At 36.0% G+C, this 23,768-nt stretch overlaps 1 protein-coding gene across 7 annotated transcripts in view; it reads left to right on the top strand.

Annotated features, from left to right (window-relative positions):
• Acaca (acetyl-CoA carboxylase alpha) overlaps window positions 1-23,768 on the top strand; it is a 281,891-nt gene that overhangs the window by 167,345 nt on the left and 90,778 nt on the right. For 4 of the 7 annotated variants that reach the window (XM_033762915.1, XM_033762912.1, XM_010626803.3 and 1 more), the window contains 9 exons: window positions 2,970-2,993; window positions 5,999-6,142; window positions 6,938-7,034; window positions 7,901-8,008; window positions 12,897-12,953; window positions 13,227-13,271; window positions 20,282-20,323; window positions 21,385-21,600; window positions 22,346-22,501. In XM_033762915.1, the coding sequence (XP_033618806.1) occupies window positions 2,970-2,993; window positions 5,999-6,142; window positions 6,938-7,034; window positions 7,901-8,008; window positions 12,897-12,953; window positions 13,227-13,271; window positions 20,282-20,323; window positions 21,385-21,600; window positions 22,346-22,501 (889 nt within the window). The remainder of the gene's footprint in view (window positions 1-2,969; window positions 2,994-5,998; window positions 6,143-6,937; window positions 7,035-7,900; window positions 8,009-12,896; window positions 12,954-13,226; window positions 13,272-20,281; window positions 20,324-21,384; window positions 21,601-22,345; window positions 22,502-23,768) is intronic. The other 3 variants (XM_010626805.3, XM_010626804.3, XM_033762914.1) reach the window with 3 other exon arrangements.

Below are 23,768 nucleotides of genomic sequence, written 5' to 3' on the forward strand. Positions count from 1 at the left end.
TTTTTTTTTTTTTTTTTGCTTTAAGTTAGCAGGCAAAAGAATCTGGAACATTTTTATATGATAAGAGATTTGCATAGGGCCAGCTAGAATCAAGCAAAATGAAATTCGGCTCAGAAAACTTGTGACTGCCCGAGAAGTCAATGTTTCTTACAGAGTTCGGCTACCAGGCAGAAGCTCTGACTTCGCATTCATATTGTAACAGCCTCTCCAGCCATTCTGAGCAGGCAGATCAATAAAATCAGAGGTGACTTAATGCCAGGAACCTCAGGATTCAAAGGATTTCTCTTGTCCTTTAAAATCTATATGAATGTGTAATGCTGGCTTCAGGAGTAGATATGAGAAAATGCCAGGTCTAGATTCTGGTTTATGATACTGTATTCAATAACATTCTTGGAAAATATCCACCTTGGTTTCTTAGTCATCATATCTGTTAAATGGAGCGAATTTATCAAAAGGAAAGTGATTACAGTATTTATCAGAACACCATGAATGAAGATTCATAGGGTTGGGGATTTACCTCAGTGGTTCCGCCACCTGCCTTGCCTGTGTTCGATCCCTAGTACCAAAAAAAAAAGATTCATGGTAATAAGTGTTTTGAATGATCCAAACAGCAAATATGGGGAGTCAAATTATATCCCATCTATGTTTTTGAAAATATAATTGATTGCCTTATAGAGATTGAACATTTTTAGTATTTTTGCATGATGAGTATGCAGTGGAATGTGGTAGATTTTATTTTTAGCTCTATAAATGGAATATTTGACTCATATACAGTCTTTTATTTTTTCATAGGCCATAGATCTAGCTTTCTATATCATGATAGTGTGGTGTGTCTTATTTTTTAAATTGTTTGAATAGTCCCTTATAAGATAACAAAATATGTAAATGATCATTGTAAGCATGACTAAGCATTTACCTCTTAATAGTTTGTCCTTCCTTCCCTACTCATCTCTCCTATAAGCCCACAAATTTTTATTCTAACAGAGAATAAGCTGTTTCTTAACTCTTTACCTACTACATGATTTATTTGGGGTCATTTCTTTAAAAACTGGAGATGCTGAGAGTTGTTTTTTTTACTCTACACTGTGTAGATTGGTGTATAATTCTTATAACAAAGCAGCAGGGGGCTCCCTATGAGAGAGGGAGACTTGCTGGGGGGGAAATGTTGTGTTTTTGTTGTTGGTGGTGTTTTCAATTTAGGCCTTTTTTTCTCCTGAAAACTTGGCCCTCTTTCTGTGATACTCCCTCAGGAATTAGAATGTAGCTACAGAAGCAGTGAGGCCATTTTAGTAATTTAAGAAAACAGTTAACAGTTGGGAGAGACTATACTGGTTTCTAAACTCCAGAAACCCTGATGAGAGGAACATGATATTGCTGTGGTTGTAGGATTCTTCTCTCTGAACTAAGGTTCATGGTAAGAGTCTCTGCAGCTGGTAACATTCTTGAGAATCTTACATCTTTAAAGGTTTTTCTGTGTTCTCATTACCATCTACAGTTAGTTTTCCTCTCAGCCACACCTCTCACTATTGTAGAATCTGCATACTTTTTATGTATTTGTGAGGACCAAGTACATTATAACTAAGGATCTCATAAAATAAAATCTGTTCTCCTGAGTAAGCAGCCCAAGGAGTCAAGACAGCAAAGGATCAAGTGTTTACACTTGGAGTTTGTTCTTGCTGCCCTGTGAATTCACTCTGTGATGCAGGTTTGATGCAGAGAGCATCACTACCCACAAATCACACAAGGTATACAGTCTGTGCACAGTGATATGTCACAGCTTTTTATTTATATGGCCAGCTCAGTCTATTCTGCTCCTTTCACTGCCATGGAAAGTGCATCATTTCCTCCCTCTATCCTCATTCCCACATATCATCAGCACCACCCACTATGTTTTGCCTATTAAGTCCTCTGTGTGCCTGAAAACCCCAACAATGATTAAATGCTGATAAAAGAATGTAAGAAGGTTAAGTGATCAACCAATCAACCCCTTTACAGTACCTCTAAATTATGGGTGGTAAGTATAACTTGGCCCTTTTAACTTTGAAAATAAAGGTTTTTATTTGTTTGATTCTTTTTAAGTAGGGAAATGATGACATTGAAATTTTAAGAAATAGTGGCAAAGACCAAGAGAATGCAAGAAACTTGCCTTGTTTCCCATTCTTATCCTAATCTTTCTTTCATGATTTTGGCACATTCTTTATAAGAAAGTTTTAGGGTTAGGTTTTAAGATTTTATGAGAGGCCTAGAGTTTCTAAACTAACAGCAATTTTAAAAATAATTATTACCCTAAACTCACTTAATTAAAAAGTTTCAATTAACTTCAACAATATATAACACTCTAGTGGTAGGTTTATTTGTCCTTATATTCCTACATGATTTTCAGTTTCCTTTAACCTCCTATAGTAGTGTACCCTTAACCATTCCTATGGAAGGAAGCTCATGGTTAAAAAGCTGGGAGCCCAGATCACTAGCCTTTCATTGGAGGAGAGTTTGTGGGTCTGTCACATATCCTAGAAAAGCAGCACGATAGGAGGAGCTGTGGAATCAGCCTCTGTTTACTACACCTTTAATAGTAGGAATTTTCAAGAATTTTGTCAAGAATTACGTTTCATGTTTCAATTTAAGATAACATACCATATCATATAGTTTGAGTTAATTTTCATCATTCTGTATTTTATTGCTACTCAGTATTATTATTATTTTTTTTTTGTAATAGAGTTATATTTAAAAATCCATGATAAATACGTTTTGACCCTTTCCTCAACAGCTGCGGTGGTGAGGTAGGTCAGGAAACATGCCTCTTTGGAGGCACCCTGGGGGTTGAAGGGTAATGAGTACTTAATTATGTCTGCTGAATGCCAGAGCTGCCAAACTGGGGCTCCTGTGACTGGTCTGAATCTGCTCTGACAATTCTTTTATTATGGCTTTCACTAACCTATCAGTAACTAACTGTGGTTGTTTAATTACAGAGGGAACATCCCCACGCTAAACAGGTACCGTATGTTTAGTTTCTTTTCCAATTAAAAGCACCTTTTAAAAAAAATTTAATAATTTAGAATAGTGAAACCCGGAAAAAAAATAACACTACACTTGAACAGCTAATGTGGTATCTTGTGCTATGGAGTCCTCAGCTTCCCTTTGGATATACTAAACTACTCTTTCTGTTTGGAAAACATGTCGTCAGCTTTTCTTCAGCTGTTTAAAAAGCAATACTTAAGAACCATCATTATGGAAAAGCTCTCATTTAATTATAAGGAGCTTTGTCTGTATGATGTTCAACTTTTCTGCAGATCTTTTGCTAAGTTTTCTGTCTAGTTTGGGACTTTTAGTGGAGAAACTCTTAAGGTTACTCCTATCTTGGCAAATTTTCCACAATTTTTTCAAATTTTAGTTTCTAATTTGCTTCTCTTTTTAGAGGAGTTGAAATCCAGAAATAGCTGATTTCATGTTTTATAAGTTCATTGAATATTTTTCTAAAGTGTTATAGCAATTTGGAAGAATTTTATTTTAAACCTGTAATAAGATTAATATTGGAAAAGTACATCTAAATTTTGATATGTTTAGCCTTGTGAAGAGGTTTCCAGGCCAATATGATACAAATGATATTTCGATACATATTTTGAGTTCCTCCTGCCTCCTGAGCCAAGCAAGTTAACGCACAATGCAAGTTTGAGAGAGTAGCAGTTGTAATTAGAATTGAATCCACAAAATGCTAAAGCAGTGATAAGTTGGTAACAAGCTCTTTGTAAATACAGTGGTACCTCGGTTTATGAACTTAATTTGTTTTACTATTTTGGGAAAAATGGCTGCATTTGTGTTTGTGTAGGAGAGATGGCCATGGTTGTATTTGTCACCCAATGTGGAGTTTGCAGATAGAAACAGATTTTTGCTTAATGCTTTTGTTTCAGTTCGCAAACAGAAGCATTTGTGAACCGAGGTGTTACTGTAATGTTCTACATGGAAATATATATAGGCTTACATTTATTTAGTCCCTCTCCCTTTAAAACATTAAGTGATCAAAAATTAATCAAAGCTTTCAGAGCCCAATTTAGATGTGAAAAAGAAAGGGAAGTGATTTTTGTTTATTTGAACCCAGGGCCTTTACACTGAAATGTATCCCTAACCCCTTTTGTTATTTTTTATTTTGAGACAGGGTCACTAAATTGCTAAGTTATTCAGGCTGGGCTCAAATATGTGATCCTCCTGTTTCAGTGTCCTGGAATGCTGGGATTACGGGCATGTACCACCATGCCACTGTGCCTGGCTGGCTGTAAGGGAGTGTTTTTATAGGGTCCTGCAGCCTTCCCTTGGAGAGTAGGCTTAGTTCATGCTTGCCTTCAGCTGCTCTGGCCCATGAACATAGTACTAAAAGGAAACTGAATGGTTTGTATCTCCCATGGGGTTCACATCAGTGAAAAAGAATTTAATCTCGTGTTTGCCACAAACAGCCTGTTAGCTTATTTAGAAGAGAGAGTTCCTTTAAATGTTGTCTGGAATCCTTTTATCTTTACATTCTACCAGCCAGGCAGATAGAAAAGATATCCTCACAAATTTGGTCCTTTTGTAAATACATTTGGTGAGCCTAGAAAAGAATAGGATATTAGCATTTGAGTTAATACAGCTCAGAATCGTAGTTTCTAGGGAGCATCATGTGTAAGACTTGCTTGATCTGTGTTTCATTTATTTGTTTCACTCATCTATGGTCTCCTTTCCTGCTGTTCCTTTCTATTCCTAGTACTGTCAAAAGACGAAGTACCTTTTCCATAGTCATCACTTAACAAAGGAATAAAATCCAGGAGTGTTAGTCTCCATAGCCTGTGTGAGCGACATTTCCATCCTGTAAAGAATTCCATTGGCTTTTATAAGTATGATTTTCAATAGGGTATAGTAAGTGCCCAACTTACAAGTCCACATTGCTGGCTTTTTTCCTCCTGCAATGTTGCAGGTATATACTTCAAGATATTTGGGCAGTTCCTCAAGGTGCAGATACCATTGCCTCACTCTGTACTTGCTTCAGATCCCCATGCCAGTAACATGTCAGGAAGCCCAGGAGGCATCCTTTAGCTTGGTCCTTCCTAATAGGCTGTCCTGATTGACTACATTCAGAAACATCTTATAGTATTATTTATCAGTACATACTGCTGAGGTGCACCAAGGAATATTTCAATTCATTATGGTTTTAGATTGAATAAATCAGTTCAATTTTCTTCAAGCATCTCCATTTAGCAACTATTTGTCATGCTTACACATACTTTGAGACCCATGCTCTGCCCTTTTGTATCTTGCTAGAAATTATTAAGGGCTTTCAGTGAAGATATTTTTGCTCTAGTATAGAAGTGTTTAAACATAAAAAGGGCATTTCACAATTTGAGGTTGAAAATGTCTCTCTTTCAAAAAGAAAGAACTGTATTTCTAATAAGTATCCCTGTCAACCCATTAAAGGAAAACATAAATACCTCAATAAATTTTCTTTTGCAGAGTGACTTATTTCTGTAGATAATGCTTTTTATAATGGTTTATTTGAAGCTATTCAATTCTTATTTAGAATTATTGTCCTGAATAACTATATCTGCCTATCTTATGTATGTGTGAATACTTAACCTATTACATGTTCCTGAAGTGTCCTATAATTACAGTTCACTTGGCTGGAATACTTCCTTTTAAAAGAAGAGATGTTTTGGGGAAGGGGAAGATGCAGGATGGTTTTTAACCTACATGTGCTATTCTTGTATCAGGCATCTTATAATAATAGTATTAAAACTGGAGTCATATTCCTGACAGTCCTTGGGTTTCTATATGAAAATATTTTGGAATGATAAAGATGTGTATGGGGAAATTCAATTGACACATGAATTTCACAAGACTACCTTATCCACAGTGGGTAAAAAACCAAATCTCTGCATCCTGACCCATCCTCAGAATCTCCTCCCATCTCCCTTTTCCTATTATTACTCTCCTAGTCCTCACTCCTAATGAACTTCATTGAATTATCATTTAGAATGTCCTTCTCCTCCAACCTCAACCACTATGGCATGACTCATGTAGCTAGTGTCAGCGATGTGCTGTTGGATAACTCCTTCACTCCACCGTGTCAGCGGATGGGTGGAATGGTCTCTTTTCGGACTTTTGAAGATTTTGTCAGGTAAGACATTGTGGAACTCTGTCTGTACGAGGGATGTCATAGATTTCTCTGTGTTAGGCTCTCACCTTTTTAAAAAATAAAGATCCCACAAATGGCCATGAGCCAGCTAAGGAGATGTTGCCCTTTATCTCTCCTTGGAGAGGTATATATCTTTATATTTCCACCTCTTATTCAGGCTGTACAAGCCTCTGCTTGTAGTATGAGCCTGGTCAGAAAAAAAAAATAAAATAAAAAGAAACAAATAAAAATCATCTTTTCCTTAGGAGCTAACAGAAGAAGCTGTCTGCTCTGTGATGAGTGAAATGTCAGGAGAAATTAAACACAACACTAGAGTGAGCCCTACCAGAGACGATACATCTTTTGATTAAATGCATTCAGCATCTATCTCTTGATGTATACTGATACATTACCCTAGGGGGAGGGGTAATTACATTGGTCTGTCACTGCTTCAGTCTCAGGCTCTTTCTGTTACTTTAAGACCGATGATGACAGCAGTGTTCATATCTTACATATTGAAAAAACAAAACAAAAAAAGCTTTAGATCATTCTTTTTTAAAAGAAAAAATATATATGGTTTATTAAAGTTTAAACAATCCATCCACCTAATTTCTGCCACTTGGTGAAATTTTGCATGTAATCTGTAGCCACTGGTGTTTCTATTTAGTTGACTGTTGAGTACAAGGTAGGATAGATTATTCTTTTAGACTAAGCTGCCAATGGCAGCATTAGTTTCCTGCCAGTTAGATTTTCTGCCACTTGGGTTTTCATGGTGGATGTTTCTCTGGTATTTTTCAGGATCTTTGATGAAGTGATGGGCTGCTTCTGTGACTCCCCACCCCAAAGCCCTACATTTCCAGAGGCAGGTCATACATCTTTATATGATGAAGACAAGGTATTGTGTCCTCTTTGGGAGACTGCTTTGTTCCTTCAGACATGCAACTTTACTATATACTATAAACTTTCTGACTCTGGAATATTGTGGAGAAGAATTTTACTTTATATGTAGTATTTAATTTTGTGTAGCACACCAAACTATTTTTTGGAAATAGGTGGAAAATAAATTCTCAATTTAAAAAAGTTAAATTAGAATATTAATCTTGGAGTCTATAGTGTAGAATGGGTTCAAATATATTTTTTTCGAGCTGCCTCTGGGTGTCTGAGTGTTATTTTAAAGATTTTAACTTTGATCAAATTCTTACTCAGTGATGGCTTGTATCTTTTCATAGTGCTATTTTAGTCCTCAGAGAAAAATAGACATTTTGTTGAAAACTTTGTCTTTTATTATCTCTTCTTTTCATCTCTTAGTAAACAAATTGTTCTGTTCTTATCCTACATCATACTATATTTCACGATGGTTCGAAACTTCTGTTTGATACTTCTGTAAATGTTCAAATGACTTCTTTAACTCATTTCTGTTCACATTCTGTGAAGAAATACAGCAAATAGAGCAAATAAAATTATTCCTTCCCTTTTTGTTGGTGACAAAGTTGAGATACGATGATTTTCAAGTTCATGTCAAGTCAAAATTTGAAGCCACCTCTAGCTAATGCCTTTGCTGCTTTATTTTTTATGTGCTTTATTTCATCTCTGTTATGGCTACTGAGCAGTAGCTTCAATTTTCTTATTCCTACTGATTGGCAAGCCAAAATATCCTAGAGGGGTGTGCCTTTTACAGTTGTTCCGCCATGTACTATAACTTCTTCCTGTTTCTGTAGTAGCCAGTCTCATGAGCTCTTTGGTTTGTGTCTTGGGTTGCAGGTCCCTAGGGATGAACCAATTCACATTCTGAATGTGGCCATCAAGACTGACTGTGATATTGAGGATGACAGTCTGGCAGCTATGTTCAGAGAGTTTACCCAGCAAAAGGTAAGTCCTTGATTGAGTGGAAGCTGGTGGTGCCTTTCCTGCCAGTTGTACCATAGTTATCATTTTTTCAGTTGCCACTTGTGAGGCTTATCATTGATAATGGCCATATCTTTTGTCATAAGTAACAGAACTATGGCTGATTTTGCTTGTAGAGATAAAATTCAAAGTAACTTAATGATATATAATGGATCTCTTTGTGTCAAAAATACAAACCTAGAAAAACCTAGATTTTTTAAAAATGTTTTTAAGGGAAATTATGTTCCTAACTCTCTCTCAGAACTCCAGTCCCAAGTTTTCAGTCACCTGCTGGATATTTCCCTTTGGTGGCTTGACACTACATGTATAAAGTCAAACTCTATCCAGAGACTTCTGTGTCCTTCCCTTAGAAATACTGTACTTTCATCTCCCTTTCAATTTTATGTCACTTGATTATCTCATGTTGACATCAAACCTCATAGTCTAAACTTTAAATTCTCAGTCAGTCATAGTAGTGGGCACCTGTAACCCCAGAACTGGGAGCCTGAAGCAGGAGGATCTCAAGTTCTAGCCCATCTTGGGCATCTTAGTGATTTAGGGAGGGAGACCTTGTCTCAAAATTTAAAAAACAAAGGGCCAGGGATGTAACTCAGTGCAAAGGCCCTGGGTCCAATCCTCAGTATTGGGAAAAAAAAAATTCCTGCCAGGTGTGGTGCTTGCACACCTGCAATCTAGCCCTCGGGAAGCTGAGACGGGAGGATCACTGGGAGTTCAAGGCCAGCCTGGGCTAGTAGTGAGTTCAAGGCCATACTCTGAACTACACAGGGAGACCCTGTCACCAGACAAATAAACTCCTCCCACAAACAAAACAAAACAAAAAAAATGTCTTCACCTTTCACCAGGAATGTTTTCTCCTTCCCTCACTTCTTTTTTCCTTTCATTCATGTTAAGAATTGTCTCAGGGCTGGGGATTTAGCTCAGTGATTCTGCCTCCTACCTCACAAGCGCAAGGGCACGAGTTCGATCTCTGGTACCAAAACAAAACAAAAAAACAAATGAATGCAAGAGGGCCAGGAATTTAGCTCAGTGGTTCCGCTGCCTGCCTCGCAAGCACAGGGTCCCAAGTTCGATCCCCAGTACCAAAAAAAAAAAACTGTCTCAAATTTAATCTCACTGATGAGGACTTCTGAATAGCTAACTAAAATATATTTTTATCTCTTGGAATACTAATTCATCATATATTTATTAGCAATAATATCTTTCATTTATAAGGAACTTCTTTCTAAATTTATTTACACTTTACCACAGTCTCCTGGGATTAGATAATTCAGGAGTTACTCCAGTTGTGCACATGGAGAAACTCTCAAGCTGAGAGATATTAAGGCCTCTTGGCCACCAACTGCAAGACGACAGAGCAAAGTTTGGAATTTAAGGCTTTGATGCTGGTTCTGGGGCCAGAGATCCAGGAGCTTTAGTAAATAATGTATTCTTAGACCTAAAAATGCTTGTGGTCTAATTGAGAATACTGGGTAGGTGTGCTTAAAACAAGAATGTACTGTGCAGTTATTACTTTTTTGTTGTTGTTGGTGGTGGTGATGAGAATTGAAACCAAAGCCACCTATATTCTAGGTAAATGCGCTACACTGAGCTCCACAGCCCCTACAGTTGTGTTTCATTGTGATATGTGATAGGTGCCACTGTATAAATTGCTCTTAATACCCAGACTCATGTTCTTTTTGAATAACAGCACAGAGCCCATAGTGCTTGTTATAAAGATCTCAATATAGCATGCTTATAATCTCAACATTCTGGGAGGCTGAGGCAGGAAGACTGAAAGTTTGAACCCAGCCTGGAAAATTTATCAAGATTCTGTCTCAGAACGGGATGGGATGAAATGAAATAGAATAGAATGGGCTGGGGATGTAGCTCAGTGTAAGAGCCCTGGGTTCAATCTCCAGTACCATAAAACAATAGCAACAACAATAAAACTCAATAAACCAGGCGTGGCAGCGCACAACTGTAACTCTAGCACTTGAGGCTAAGGCAGAAGGATCATGAGTTCAAGGCCAGTTTGGGCAATAAAGTGAAACCCTCCTCCCTTCCCCCCAGAAACCTCAATAGATTTTGTAAAACTTAATTCTGCAGTGTAAACTGTTAGTGCCATTGATATTCACATGTAATGCTGATGGTGGATACCTATGCGGAAAATGGCAACTTTGTGACTAACATGAATTGGCGTTTATTCTGTGGTGCTCTCTGACTCTGGGATTGCAGTGGCATCATGAATAAAAAGGTAATACCAGAGCCTAATGTGTGCTATGCAAGTGCCCTACCTCTGAATTATATCCCCAGCCCCTGGGAATTCTTCCATATAAGAAAAACTTACCTTTCTTCTTGTGCTTGACTAGTGACCACATAAAATTAACCCAAAGCCAGTGACAAAGGTACTCTTAGCAGAATAGTCCTAATGTGGCTGCTGTTGCTTCATGGAATAAATCTATGAAAATTTCTTCCTAGCTTTTCAGGCTCTCTAATTTTATACATATTTGATTATTTTTCCATAATTTGACCACAGTTTTAAGTTTTTTTGTTACCTTCAGATCTAAGTGTTACTTATCACACAGTTGTTTAAAGAGATGGTTTCTTTGTTTTCACTACATGAATTTGTAATATTAATGAGCAATAAGATATTACTTTTTTCCCTTTCTGTACTTGTAAACTTGAGTCGTGGGGAAAATCTAGTGTCTGCCTAAGACTGTTTAGAAGGGGCTGGGTAGACTGTGCTGACATTCCAAGCCTAGAGAAGCTATTAAATGTACCAGGTACCGTGCTTATCCAGGAATATTTGGCATTTTCATCTCCTTTTTTAATAATATATATAAGGAAAAGCAATTTAAGAAAAAAGCTTAAGTGATAACTAGTTTTGTTTTTCACTTCATGATCATGCTCCTAGCAGTTTAGAAAAAGTTTTTTTTAAAGCACACATTAAACTATCAAATAGGTTGATCCAAATTGTCCAAATAATCTTCTAGTCCCAGCATGTCTTTTTTTCGCTCATAGAAATTAGGATCATATATTTGTAAATGACTTGTGGAGGAGATTGAAGCAGTCAGTGTAAATGGAGTTTCTCCAGGTGCTGACGCCTAATCGCTGGGTAATAGCTGTGGACTTGCTGTGAGACCCACATTATTACAATGTAATCAGAATCCTGTTGCTCTGCTGTTATTGTCAGCCACTTGTGGAATTTTAAAAGCAATAACAATTTTGATTTTAAATCATGGCATTATTAAAGTTATTTTCTTCCCTTGCCAGAACACAGCTATTGATGCTTGTCTTTGAAGGACTTGACTGTAGTGGAATTCTTTGCTGGTGTCATATAAGAACTATTTCTGTCCCTGGGCATACTGATAGTCTGAGCCGCACCACACCACCTTTCTTTCTACACAATATTTTCTTTTTTTAAGACAGGGTCTCACTACATAGTTAAGGCTGGCCTTGAACTTTCAGCAATCCTCCTGCCTTAACATCCTTAATGCTGAGATTACAAGCATGTACCACTACTGCCTGACCTACACGATATTCTCTTATTATAGTGTCACTTTTCGGTTATACACTAAAAGGCATGATTTTAAAAAAAATATGATCAGGTTAAATTAATATTTGACCTAGGAACTAATTTTTAGTTTCTTTATAAAAATTTTATTTTTCCAGTTAATTTTTGCTCCTACTGTACTGTTAATAAAGTCAATTTTATTATTCAGTAGTACCATAGCAGAAATAGAAAAATGGAGGAAATGGTCCAAGAACACACTTTATAAGAGGAAGCCAACTTGGATTAAGAAAATAATCACAGTGTCAAGAAAGTTTAAGAATTGGCTTATGAACTAACTTTAAGAGTTATAGAGAGGAATACAATCAAATTAAAGTCTGCATGGGGGTTGTGAAAATCCATATTTTTTCTGTTTGCACTATTCATAAGTGCTCTTGAGTCATTTAGTTGGTGGGTTCACTTTCTACTTGTTGCTGTGTTGTCACTTCAGTAGGGACCATTAAAAGCATATCTTTCATTTAATTCATATTGTTTCTAACTTTTGGAGTAAAATACTCAGTATAGGAGAGAGAAAGTCTTAGCTTTAGAGGTTTAAAACTCATATAAGAAGCTGCCTTGAAACCAGTGATCTCTGATGACTTTTAATGTACTGCTTGAATATAACAAGAGGAGATAGGAATGATCCCTACATTTAAAAGCTTGTTAAAGCATGGCTTTTAACTATTTCTAAATGGAATCTCAAAAAATAAAACAAAACCAAAAATTTCACGTAAAAGGAAAGTTTTAGAAAAACTGGAGGGTTTGCATTTGTTAGGTTGAATTCTCACAATGCTGTATGTAGTGGTAGGTAATACATATCTATAAACACTTTAGAATCTGTATTTTCTGTTTTTTAGAAAATTCTTTATTTCTCTGCCTGATTTCACTCAGTAGCTTATTTCACATTTGCTTGCCTCTCAGTGTGTAGTTCAGGCTGACTTTGAACTTACTATGTAGCCCAAGTTGGCCTCGAACTCATAGTGATCTGCCTACCTCAGCCTTCTGGGTGCTGGGTTTACAACAGTGACATTTCTATAAACACACATTGTGTTAAGATTTACCTTGACATGAATCAGTTCTTCCAAAACTTAGGTGGTTTTCTAGTTCAATTTTGTTCAGACCAATATAAAACCAATTCCATGTGACTTAGTTCTAGGAGCGATCTTTAAGTGTATTTATTTAAGGGTTTGAGGGTCCCTAGCTGAGATGTAGATACCCAAAAAGATTGCTTAGTCCAATTAAGGTTTTATGAGGGTTGAATGGGGTAAAATTTAGAAAGAATGGAGATGTTATCTATTATCTGTTTTATGTTTTTGTTCATAGAAAGCTACCCTGGTTGACCATGGGATTCGGCGCCTAACTTTCCTGGTTGCACAAAAGGTATTGAATGGCAAATGTGAATTGTATCTTTCTAATATGTCTTATGCTAGCTGCAAAAATTTTTAAAGTAAAAATAGGATTATAATAATATACATATAGAATTTATTCAGAGAAATGGCTTCTTGTTTATAAATTTAATTATTAAAAAATTAGATTACATTTGGGATTCTGGGAAGGACTTTCAATACTCATCACCTATTAATTCATTTTTAATGTTATTACTAACTGCCAGTTTCTGCTGTTACTTCTTGTTTTCCATCTTTTATATAAAAGGATTTCAGAAAACAAGTCAACTGTGAGGTGGATCAGAGATTTCATGTAAGTAAAAGGAAAATTATGAAAGATAACTCAGAGTTTTATCTATTTGCCACTGATTAAACAGAATATGTGTGACTTGTTTAAAAGGGTTAGACTGTTGACATTTGGTCCCTCTTATTTACTTATTTATTGTGGTACTGGGGATTGAACCCCCAGAGCTTTTTTACTAAAGTGCATCCCCAGCCTTTTAAATTTTGAGACAGGGTCTCACTAAATCACTAAATTGCATGGGTTAGGATCAAACTTACCATACTCCTGCCTCGGCTTCCCAGAGTACTGGGGTTATAGGCATGCACCACTATACCTGTCTTGGTTTCTCTTTTAGAAAGTATTATAATGAATATGTAATTCTTTTGTCAAGTGTTCCAGCTAAAGGTTTTTCCTTTATTTTTTTAACCCTATAGTGAATTCTTAGTGTATCTCTGAGAAATAGTTAAGAATAAGCATATACATTTCTCCAGATGAATAATGTAGAAACTGGAACTAACTGCACATAGTGATTCAGTAATCACTACGTTGTACTTTGGGATTTTGGCAGGTGAATTTAAATTCCATTATCAAGAAATCTCAATTCTGAAGAGCAAGAGTTTATTATTTAAAATGCCATAATAAAGTCCAAGTTACTATTTTTGTCTTATGTTAATTGTAAGAGGAAATAAATAAAAATTGAGCATTCTGTTGTTTGTTCCTCCATGTGACTGAATTAACTGCTAACATTTATCAGATTAAAATTTTTATTGAAACAAGAATTAAGTTAATAGCCTGACATCCTAACTATGGGATGTGCTTGTGATCATACTATGTATGATGACAGCAGTAAGTCCAGAAATCCATTTTGCAATCAGGATGTTATTCCCAGAATGACTGATTGTAGTTGCAATATTCCATTAAAAGTCATTCTAATGTAGCTAAATAACATTCCAGAGGTTATTAGGAACTGTTAATTTTTCTGATAAAATTTTTTGTTTGTTTTAATATTTAAGATATTAAGTTGGTTTTCAAGCCCTATTCAGTTTGCAATAATGGAGATAACATTTGGGATTCCAGAAAGGACTTTCTAAGCTCAAGGACCTAAGTGTCATTGCTTTTATTGCCCTTTTGTTTATTAGGTTTCTAGCAGTTGACATTTTGTTTTCCCTCATACAGTTCACCTTGCTGATCTAGTCTATAGAGAAACAACAGTCCACCCTGCCAGCTAAAGAGCTAAGATTTTTCTGAAAAGCTTTAGGAAATGTGGACTACAACACTCCTTTGTGTTATTGATGTCAGGAAATCAAGCAGAGTGCAAATATATATCAATCAATAACTGTAGATAGGAAGCTGGAGTCAGTGGAGAAGTATGAGGAGATTAAAGAGAACCCTGGGGCTTTAGGAAGAAAAATCTGAAGCTTAGAGAATAAAATTGATACTTGGGGATAGAATATGAGAGCCTATGAATAAACACTGGCTGGGGTAGATGGTGATCAGGCAGACATGCCAGAACCAGGCATAGGTATTTGGAGGAGTGTTGGGGTAAGTTAGGTTCTTAAATGTTAGTATGCTTTTTTTTTTGAGTCTTTGACTTTGGAATTATAATATATTATTCTGTTATTCTGGAGAGCGATGCTGAATTTGTAAAATTGTTTTCTTTTTTACTAATGGTGCAGACCAAGTCTTTACATCTATAGCATGCTGACTGGTTTCCTACAGTAAGAATTCCATGATGTGGGCTAGGGATTTAGCTCAGTGGTTCCACCTCCTGCTTTGCAAGCACAGGGACCCAAGTTCAATCCCCGGTACCAAAAAAAAAGAATTCCAGGGCCCCAGATTTGGCTCAGTGGTTCCAGTGCCTGCCTCGCAAGCACAAGAACCCAGGTTTGATCCCTGGTACCAAAAAAACAAACAAAAAACAACAAAGAATTCCATGATGAAATAAAACTTTTCACTGAAAACATGTTTTTTTTTTTCCTGGTACCGGTGAACAAACTCAGGACCTTGCACTCGCCAGGCAGGTGCAGTGCCACTGAGCTCCATCCCCAGCTCCACTAAAAAATTTTTTTTTTGGTTTTTGGTTTTTTGAGACAGGGTCTCACTATGTAGTTGAGCCTGACCTGAAACTCATTATGTAGCCCAGGCTGATCTTGAATTCACAGTGATCCTCCTGTCTCAGCCTCCTGAGTGCTGGGATTACAGGCATGCACCACCATGCCTGGCTGCCACTAAAAATTTTTAAAAGCCAAAATTATTAGTTCTCACTAATTTTAGATGTGAAACACATTTTTTAAAAAAACTTATCTTTCAATCTGTGTCATGTCCTAAGGTATATCTAATGGCTTTCAAATAGTTTTCTTCTACCTACTATCTTGCTATTTCTGAATTTGGGTTGAGTGAGGACATATATAGACAAGATCTGCTAGGAAATTAGACCAGCAGGGAGTTTTCCCTGGCAATCATTGTCTGGTTCCTGTTTTATAGCAGCATCAAGTGGGAAATCAGCAAAACTATCAAGTGATTTGATTTGTCATAAGTGTAGGAAAGGCTACTTTGGAGCATAGAGAACATTAAAGTGTAAGTTTGGGATGGATTTGTTTTAAAGAATTGAATGGCTGAGGAATTGGGGTGCTTTTATTTTGGGCTTTTTAGAAATTATTAGTGGTTTCACAGGGGGCAGGGGCAACTCTTACTAAACCCCATGTAGGATCTATAATAGCCTAGAAGTCTTGGCAGAAATTGTACAAATGTAGGGTTTACTGTCATGATGCTGCTGTGTGAGTTACTCTATTTGTGGTTGCTTGCCATTCATGAAGGATGCTTAGCCTCTGTCATGTCATCCGATGTGTGCTAGGCCCATAGTTAGTGTAGTGTGAAAAAGAGGAAGCTTTCCAGGAGTGTTAGAGATGAATCCTTTGATCTCTCTGGCTTCTTAGTAATCTACTGTGATGTATGCAGCCTTCCCTGTTCTACACTGTGAAATCCCTACATTTTTGAATAGAAGAAAGAATGTGCACTTGAAATGGGCAAGGAGAGAAGGAAGGTTACCTAGTTTTGTTGAAGAACAACATTGATTGGTGTGAAGTAAAGCAAACTGTTACGTTTCATAATTGTGGGTCTCTCAGACTGCATCTGAACCAGAACAAGACAAGTGAGACCAGAGGAAAGGTTCCTAGAGTTTGTACACGAGATGTGTTTATTCAGATGCTGGTGAAGTGTATAAATATCGCCGATACTTCATTGTGTAATCACTGTAGTCCCCAGAAAGCTGGCCACAGATATGTCTGTTGTTATCTTAGTTTCTTGATAGCACACGAAGACCTGTTCTGAGACAGAAGTATTCACCAGCAGTACAAAGATTCAATGTTGAGTTCATTTACTTAGCTGTCTCCTTAAATCAAGTACCCATAATAGGTCTTGGATAACTGCTTAAAATTGATATTTAAAAAGAAGTTTGAGGAAAAATAAATCCATCTTTGTTTAAATATATTCTTTGTATTTAAAAATGCCTTAAAAGCATAAAAAAGAAGCTCCTTGAAATTTTGCAGCTAAGCTGCATTTCTAGTTTTGTGTTAGTTAAAATTCACCAATTTACCCTGTGTTGGTTCACTCATATTTCAGATCTGGAATTCCAAAAAATGCAGCAAAAAATGCTAATTGGGATGCTTTTTTTCTTTTTTAATCTTGCTGCATTTTTAAGTGAAGCTTTTTAGATAATAAAGTGTATATTTTCAAGATTTCTTCCCTTTTTCCCCCCCACTGAAGCAAAAACAGGTTAAAAATCTGATGAGATTCTAAGTCAGTTTTGAATCTACCTAATGTTTTCATTTCTTACATTTAAGATTGTATGAGATTTAAAAAATTGCTACTGGGCCAGAGATTTTTCTCAGTGGTCCTGCTGCCTGCCTCACAACAGCAAGGTCCTGAGTTTGATCTCTAGTACTAAAAAAAGAAAATTGCTGCTGTTCTCAAGATGATTATTGTATGAGTGGCTCCTACTCTAAAATTAAATTTTTCGGATTATTTGGGCCTTGAGGAAAGAGCTTACTAAAATGAAGCCATCATGATTAGTTCACTCTCTTCTTTTTTCTCTTTTTCTCATTTTTAAAGGTAGTTCTATTTGCTAGTGGACGAAATATTAGTTTTCAGAAGGTTTTGTTTGGATTTTTGTTTTAATTACAGTCTATATAATTAGTTCTCAGCACGTTGAGGTAAAAGAGAATTGCACCAGCAAGCTCCCAATTTCTTCATCTCATTAGGTTTTTAACACGATTATTAGTATCATAATCAGCTATGATGTTTTCTGTTGCAGGTTTTCACATTCTCTGATTTGCAGGGTGTCTTGATTGGCTAATTTAGGCAAATTATTTTGATTGTCTTTGATGATGGTTGGCTGATTAGAACACAGCAGGGATATAATTTCTTCCTGAGAAATGTTTCATTCTTTTGTTTTTTGGTACCAGAACACTGAGAGGATTTTTCTTTGTGTACATTCAATTATGATATTTGCCCACAACACTAGTAGAATGCCTGGAAAGCAATTACATTAGTGATGGAATAAGCATGAATGCTGTGGAAAAATTGGCAGCATGAAGATGAGGTTTGAGATGAAGGAATTTACTGAAATCAGGGTATCAGATTTGTGGATTTCTTCTTTTCTGTTTCCTGTGACTCTAGTTTTTTTTTTTTTTTTTTAATGTCAAAAAGAGGTGAGTTTATATAATAGTCTTCAGTCTTCTGGTCTTCCAGAGAATTGTGTGGTGGTCCTACTTTCCCATTTCACGGAAACTCCTATCATCTCCTGTTCTCAATGTTCAGTATTTAAGTTACAAATTTTACTGTGGAGCTAAATGGTTTACTCAGAAGTTAAGAAAAAGTTTACTTGTATCATCTCATGACACCTTTTCTTAGCTAACCTGATCAAAGTGATTTTTTTTTTAAATTGGTGATGGTTGCTCAGTTTTTTTTACTATATATAGTTCATTCTCCACCAAGTTAGTCTTTTTCATTATTTGTAATAAAAGTATTTCTATTCAGACTGCTTTTCATGCCTTTTTATTACTAACACATTTCTTCTGCTACTATTGGTTGAGAGGAAAAGAAAGCATTTATTGGTAGGAAAATGTTACAGTGTACATAACAGTAAATGTTATAGCAATGAAGTATTTTTATTAATTAGCTAATAAAAGTTTGGGTTGAATAGAAAAGTTTATGCTTAAAAATATGCATTTTCACTTTCCTTCACTTTTCTTTCAAAGTTCCATATAAAAGTTTTGTTACTTTGGAATGTGTTACTTTTTAATCAATACCCTGAAAACTAGATTTAAGAATAAAACCAAAATTTAGATTATATAAAGCTGTGGGAATAAATCTATTGACAACTTACTGATTGTTTTCCTGCTTAACCTGGAACTTAACCCCATGTGCTCCACTGTCACTGGGGCAGGTGAAGGGGAATGCTTCAGAGAATTATGTGGAACACACCGGTCCCGTGTAAAATACACTTTCAAAGGTTTTTAAAGACTCTAATCAAAGGATTTCTCTTGGCTTGGTAAATGAATTCCTAGAAGTCTGTTAAAATTTTTATATTTAAGTACCAAAGAAAATGTAAAGCTATTTATTAACTATTTAAGGTGAGGGTAAGGTATTATATCTGTGGAAATATTCAGTAAGTTTTTAGTAAATTCATAAACCAAAAGTTTCAGCATGAGTTTTGCTGATTATTTTCTGCTTTTTTCCCTTAAAGTCTTAATTTCTGGTCCCTTCCCCCATCCAAAGAGAAATCCTCTAAGGGATTTGGATTATAACAAGAATAGATAGATAATACCCTGCACTTGGAAACTGAAATGGCGTGAGCTGTGACATTAGAGAAACCAAAGTTTATTTCTGGGCTTTATGATCCTGGGCATATCACTTGAACCAAGGCCTGCTCATCTGTAAAATGGGGGTCGTAATTCCTCCCTTGAGAGGTTGTTGATAGCATTTAATGGGACAGCACAGGAGAATGCCTGCCACCTCAAAGATTTTGAATCCACACTTCATGGTTTCTAAAGCCCGTTGATTATGGAGGCAGCTAGTCCTGGTCTCTGCCTTGTACCAATAAGTGTTTGATTATATTACACTCATAATGAAGAAGATGCCTAATGAAACCTCCTATAGAGGCAAATAGTAATGACTTGATTCCAGCACTGGCAGTAGAGCTTCCCATCCAACAAACAGGGGTATTTGGTGTTAATAAGTTAAATTTCAGAAACTAATGAACTCTACTAATTGAATTCATCTTTGTTAATTAATAAGGTTCTAGTAAACTGGTTGCTTTCTTTTGTAATGTTCTGCAAAAGAGCAGTAAGACCTAATGATTACAAGTTTACTGGTTCTACCCTTTTCTTTCCTTTATATAAGAGCAGAAGTGATCAAAATAGCATATAATATTTTCTTTGTCTTGAAATAGTTAAACCCTTGAAATTATTGGCTTGAGAATGAATGTGAGGGGAAGAAAAACATGCATGAAAAATTCTCCAGAAGTGGTGGCATATGTGCTACAGCTTAGCTGGCTGTTATCATTGAAAGCTCTAAGAGGTTCACCATCACTGTTCTATAGTATCTGGTTAGTTTACACTTTTAAGAGTTTTTTAAGGAGAAACTTGGGAAATCAGTTTAGTAATTATTATTGCAATGACTACCAATTAAGGATATATTGGTTTTATTTACCAGGTTAAGCCAAGAGGAGCACTCAGGAAGCATCCCCTGCCCTCTACTTGAAAGATGAAAAAAATATGTTCGTTTTGGTTTTTTTTCCTTGTGGGACGAGGGTATGGTACAAAGTTAGGTCAATAGTGTGGCAATTCTCAAATTCAAAGTGGGATCAAAATGATGGTTACCTATAGGATCATTTCTATTCCCTGGATTAAGCTTAGGTCAGAAACATGTTTTCTAGGAAACTGTCTTCTAGGTGCTTGACTGCTTCTATACTTTATGTTTGCCCCCATAGAGCCGTATCTATGAAAGACTGACACATTTCCCCCTTTTATTTAACACAGAGAGAATTCCCTAAATTTTTTACGTTCCGAGCAAGAGATAAGGTAAGGCCTGATTCTTACCCTCATCTCAACACTTCTGTATTTTAAAATCTTTTTTTTTTTTCTTAAAAGCCGAGAGTGACTTATCTTTGCCATTCTCTTTTCTCTGATTGAACTTATGTTCACTTTACTTTACATGTGTCTTAAAACTAAAGTACATTCCAGAAAGAATTTGGTTTAGGAAGCATTTAAGCCACCCAAAGAAAGTAGTAACTTTAAAATTTATCACTATCCTTTAGAACAATCCTAATTTTCTGTCATTAAAAGACTGTTATATTCAGTAGGATTATTCTTGTCACCTATGGATAGTTCACTTATATTCAGTTCATTTATATTCAACTTTTATGTACATTTGTGTTTCAGTTTTAAACTACAGAAATCCAGACCCCTTTGTTTCTTTCCTATTACCAGCTTGTATTTTTGTCTCTCTTTGTTCATCATTTGGCATGTATTCTAGAAATACAATTTAGTTTCAGTAAACCATAACAATAAGTGTACTAATATAACTCTTTAAAAAGATATATATGTAATTATATATCTATGGATATAGTATATTCGAGAGCCAAATATCTTTTTAAAAAATTACGTTATTATTTGTTAAATATCTATTATGTTCTTTGTACTATGTCATAAGTGGTAAGAAATGAGTCCTGCCATACAGTATTTCATACTAGGTGAGTAACCCTAAACATCAGCATGTGAAATGGATATTAATGTGAAGCAATCTGTAGTTAATTATTTTATAATAACATTAGGCACTTTAGGAATTCTGAGGGAATTAAAGTTTTTTGCTTGTTTGTGTCTTTATTTTTAATGGAGAGTATCACCACTTGTAAAAACATAAATGTTGAAAGCTTGGGAAGTGAATGTGCACTTCGGCTCCTAATCTTATTTAATAGAGCAGTAATCTATATAGCTCATTTTTTGTTGTTCATTAGCCCGTCATAGCTTCTGTTTCTACTTTCAAATATCTCTCACGAAACTACACAATTAGAATAAAATTTTATAACTGTGTTTTTATAGATCCCTTCCCAACCTTTCTTTTTCTGATTCTTAATGCTCAGTTTGAAGAGGATCGTATCTATCGTCACCTGGAGCCTGCTCTGGCTTTCCAGTTAGAGCTGAACCGGATGAGAAATTTTGACCTTACTGCCATTCCTTGTGCTAATCACAAGATGCACCTATATCTTGGGGCAGCCAAGGTAGAAGTGGGCACAGAAGTGACAGACTACAGGTTCTTTGTTCGTGCAATTATCAGACATTCTGATCTGGTCACTAAGGTAGGTGCTGTACTTTAATGGGGAGTTATCCCTGTGGGAAGGGGCAAAGAAAATGGACATGGTTCAAAATCACGTTTTCATTGTTTGAATCAAGATTCTCATTCTCATTCTTCTTGTTCTCCAATAACTAGCAGATGACTGTGAATAATTTCTCTCACAGAAGTTAACATTCCAAATAATAAAGTCTTACTTTTCTTTAATCTGACTTTTCTTTGTAGTTGAAATATGATGGCATTCATTTGAAAAAAGCAAAGTGTGCTAAAGGAAAAATCACAGAGAGAGTTAAGTAATTATAGAGAATGAGGAGAAAAGTTAGGAAAGGTAACTTCACTGTAAAGCTTTCTGGAGGTATAGCTGTATATAGCATCTGTATATAGCAAGGACTTCCTGTTAGTTTTGCTGCATCCCATAGTGATAGGCTTTCTTCATCGTCTCACTTCTAAATACATTTCTTTTCTGAATAGTTCTGTTTTGACATATGTGAAATTTAATCCTATTGGGGTTTTAGCTCTGGACATTCCTGGCATCTCCACCTATTAGTAGGAAATGATATGCTAAGAGGCAGGAGAAAGGACTGGCAGGGCTTTTGCTTCCCCTTGCTACTTGTGGTTTCTAGACTTACTCTAGAGAGAAAGATGAGCAATGTCTTCGCCTGGTTCCTTATGGTTTGTAACATACTATTGCTTAAGTAATCATAATTTCTTTAAAACACATTAATATTGGTGATTTTTTTTTCTCTGTATAGGAAGCGTCTTTTGAATATCTACAAAATGAAGGGGAGCGGCTACTGCTGGAAGCCATGGATGAATTAGAAGTTGCTTTTAATAATACAAATGTCCGCACCGACTGTAACCACATCTTCCTCAACTTCGTGCCCACAGTCATCATGGACCCATCAAAGGTAAATTTGTCATAGCTTCTCTCCTGGCACTAGCAAGCACAAGCAGAGAGATTTATTTGTACCTATCTCACTTGGATGTGGAAACGGGTATTCTTGTTTAGTAGATTGAGTCATTAATCTTTAATGTTTTCAGACTGCTTATTACACTGAGTTTCTGAGATATTCAAAAATTTTGCTATAGCCATTAAGAACAGTCTTCAAAAGTAAATGTTATGTGGATTTTGCTTGCTGATTGTTTATAAGCAGTGTAAACTCTTTCTCTTCCTCCACTGGTACCAGTTTCATCCAGTTTCATGATATTTTCCATCCTATTTTATAGTCTCTGGGTTTTTCCATCTGGAATAATTAATTTTTGTCACTAGTGGGCATTTTAGCTAAATTGCTTCTGTGCACTAAATGTTACTTGCCTTAGTAGCCTTAGTAGGATAAGGCACCTTCCCAAAATATCTAATTTATTTCTCATTAGTACTTTCCCACAAAGAGAGAATTTGAGTGATAAAAGTTTCACATATATTACATCTGTTTTCTTCTTGAGGCTCTATTCTAAAATATATTCTATATAACTTAAGGAAAGAAAAAAAGGTGACTGTACTTGCCCTTTTATCCTAGGTGTAATACAGACAGACTGCTCTCTGGTTCTGGTGCCCCTGACTTTCTTTCATGATACTGTGAAATTTAGATAGAAAAACCACTGTCTTCCTTTCTCATGATCAATTGGAAGCATGGACTTTTGTGTTTTTAACTTATCTAAGACCTAAGAAACAGTTTTCTTTTTTCTTCAAAACAGTGAGCTAATGATAGATTACTTTTATCTGTTAGGAAAGTGAAGGACAGGACTCTAGTCTTATCACGTTAAAAATTTCTCATAAGGCCGGGGATACAGCTCAGTGGCGCTGTCTTGCCTGGCAAGCTCAAGGTCCTGAGTTCAATTCCCAGACCTGAAAAAAAAATTTCTTATAAGAATTCTGGGACAGAGGCAGCTGGAAGACTTAAAACACAGCCTGGACACTGGATAATATATATATTTTAGATTTGACCTTTTTTCAGAGGATTTTTAATATTAGACTTTTGGCTTCTACTCTTAACTACTCACATGCCTAGGCTCTGCTTTTCTAGTCATAGGTAGATAGCTGTCAATTTTCTGCGCATAGAGATTGTTGGCTCTTTTCCTGTCAAGGAATGGATAAATATCTCTTGGTTAGAAAGCAAGTATGGGAATAGAAAGGTTAACTCCTTGAAATCCATTCTAAGGTAAAATTCTGTACTG

Source organism: Fukomys damarensis, unplaced genomic scaffold (assembly GCF_012274545.1).
Source record: "Fukomys damarensis isolate Sample0158 unplaced genomic scaffold, DMR_v1.0_HiC HiC_scaffold_13, whole genome shotgun sequence".
Taxonomy (NCBI): Eukaryota; Metazoa; Chordata; class Mammalia; order Rodentia; family Bathyergidae; genus Fukomys; species Fukomys damarensis.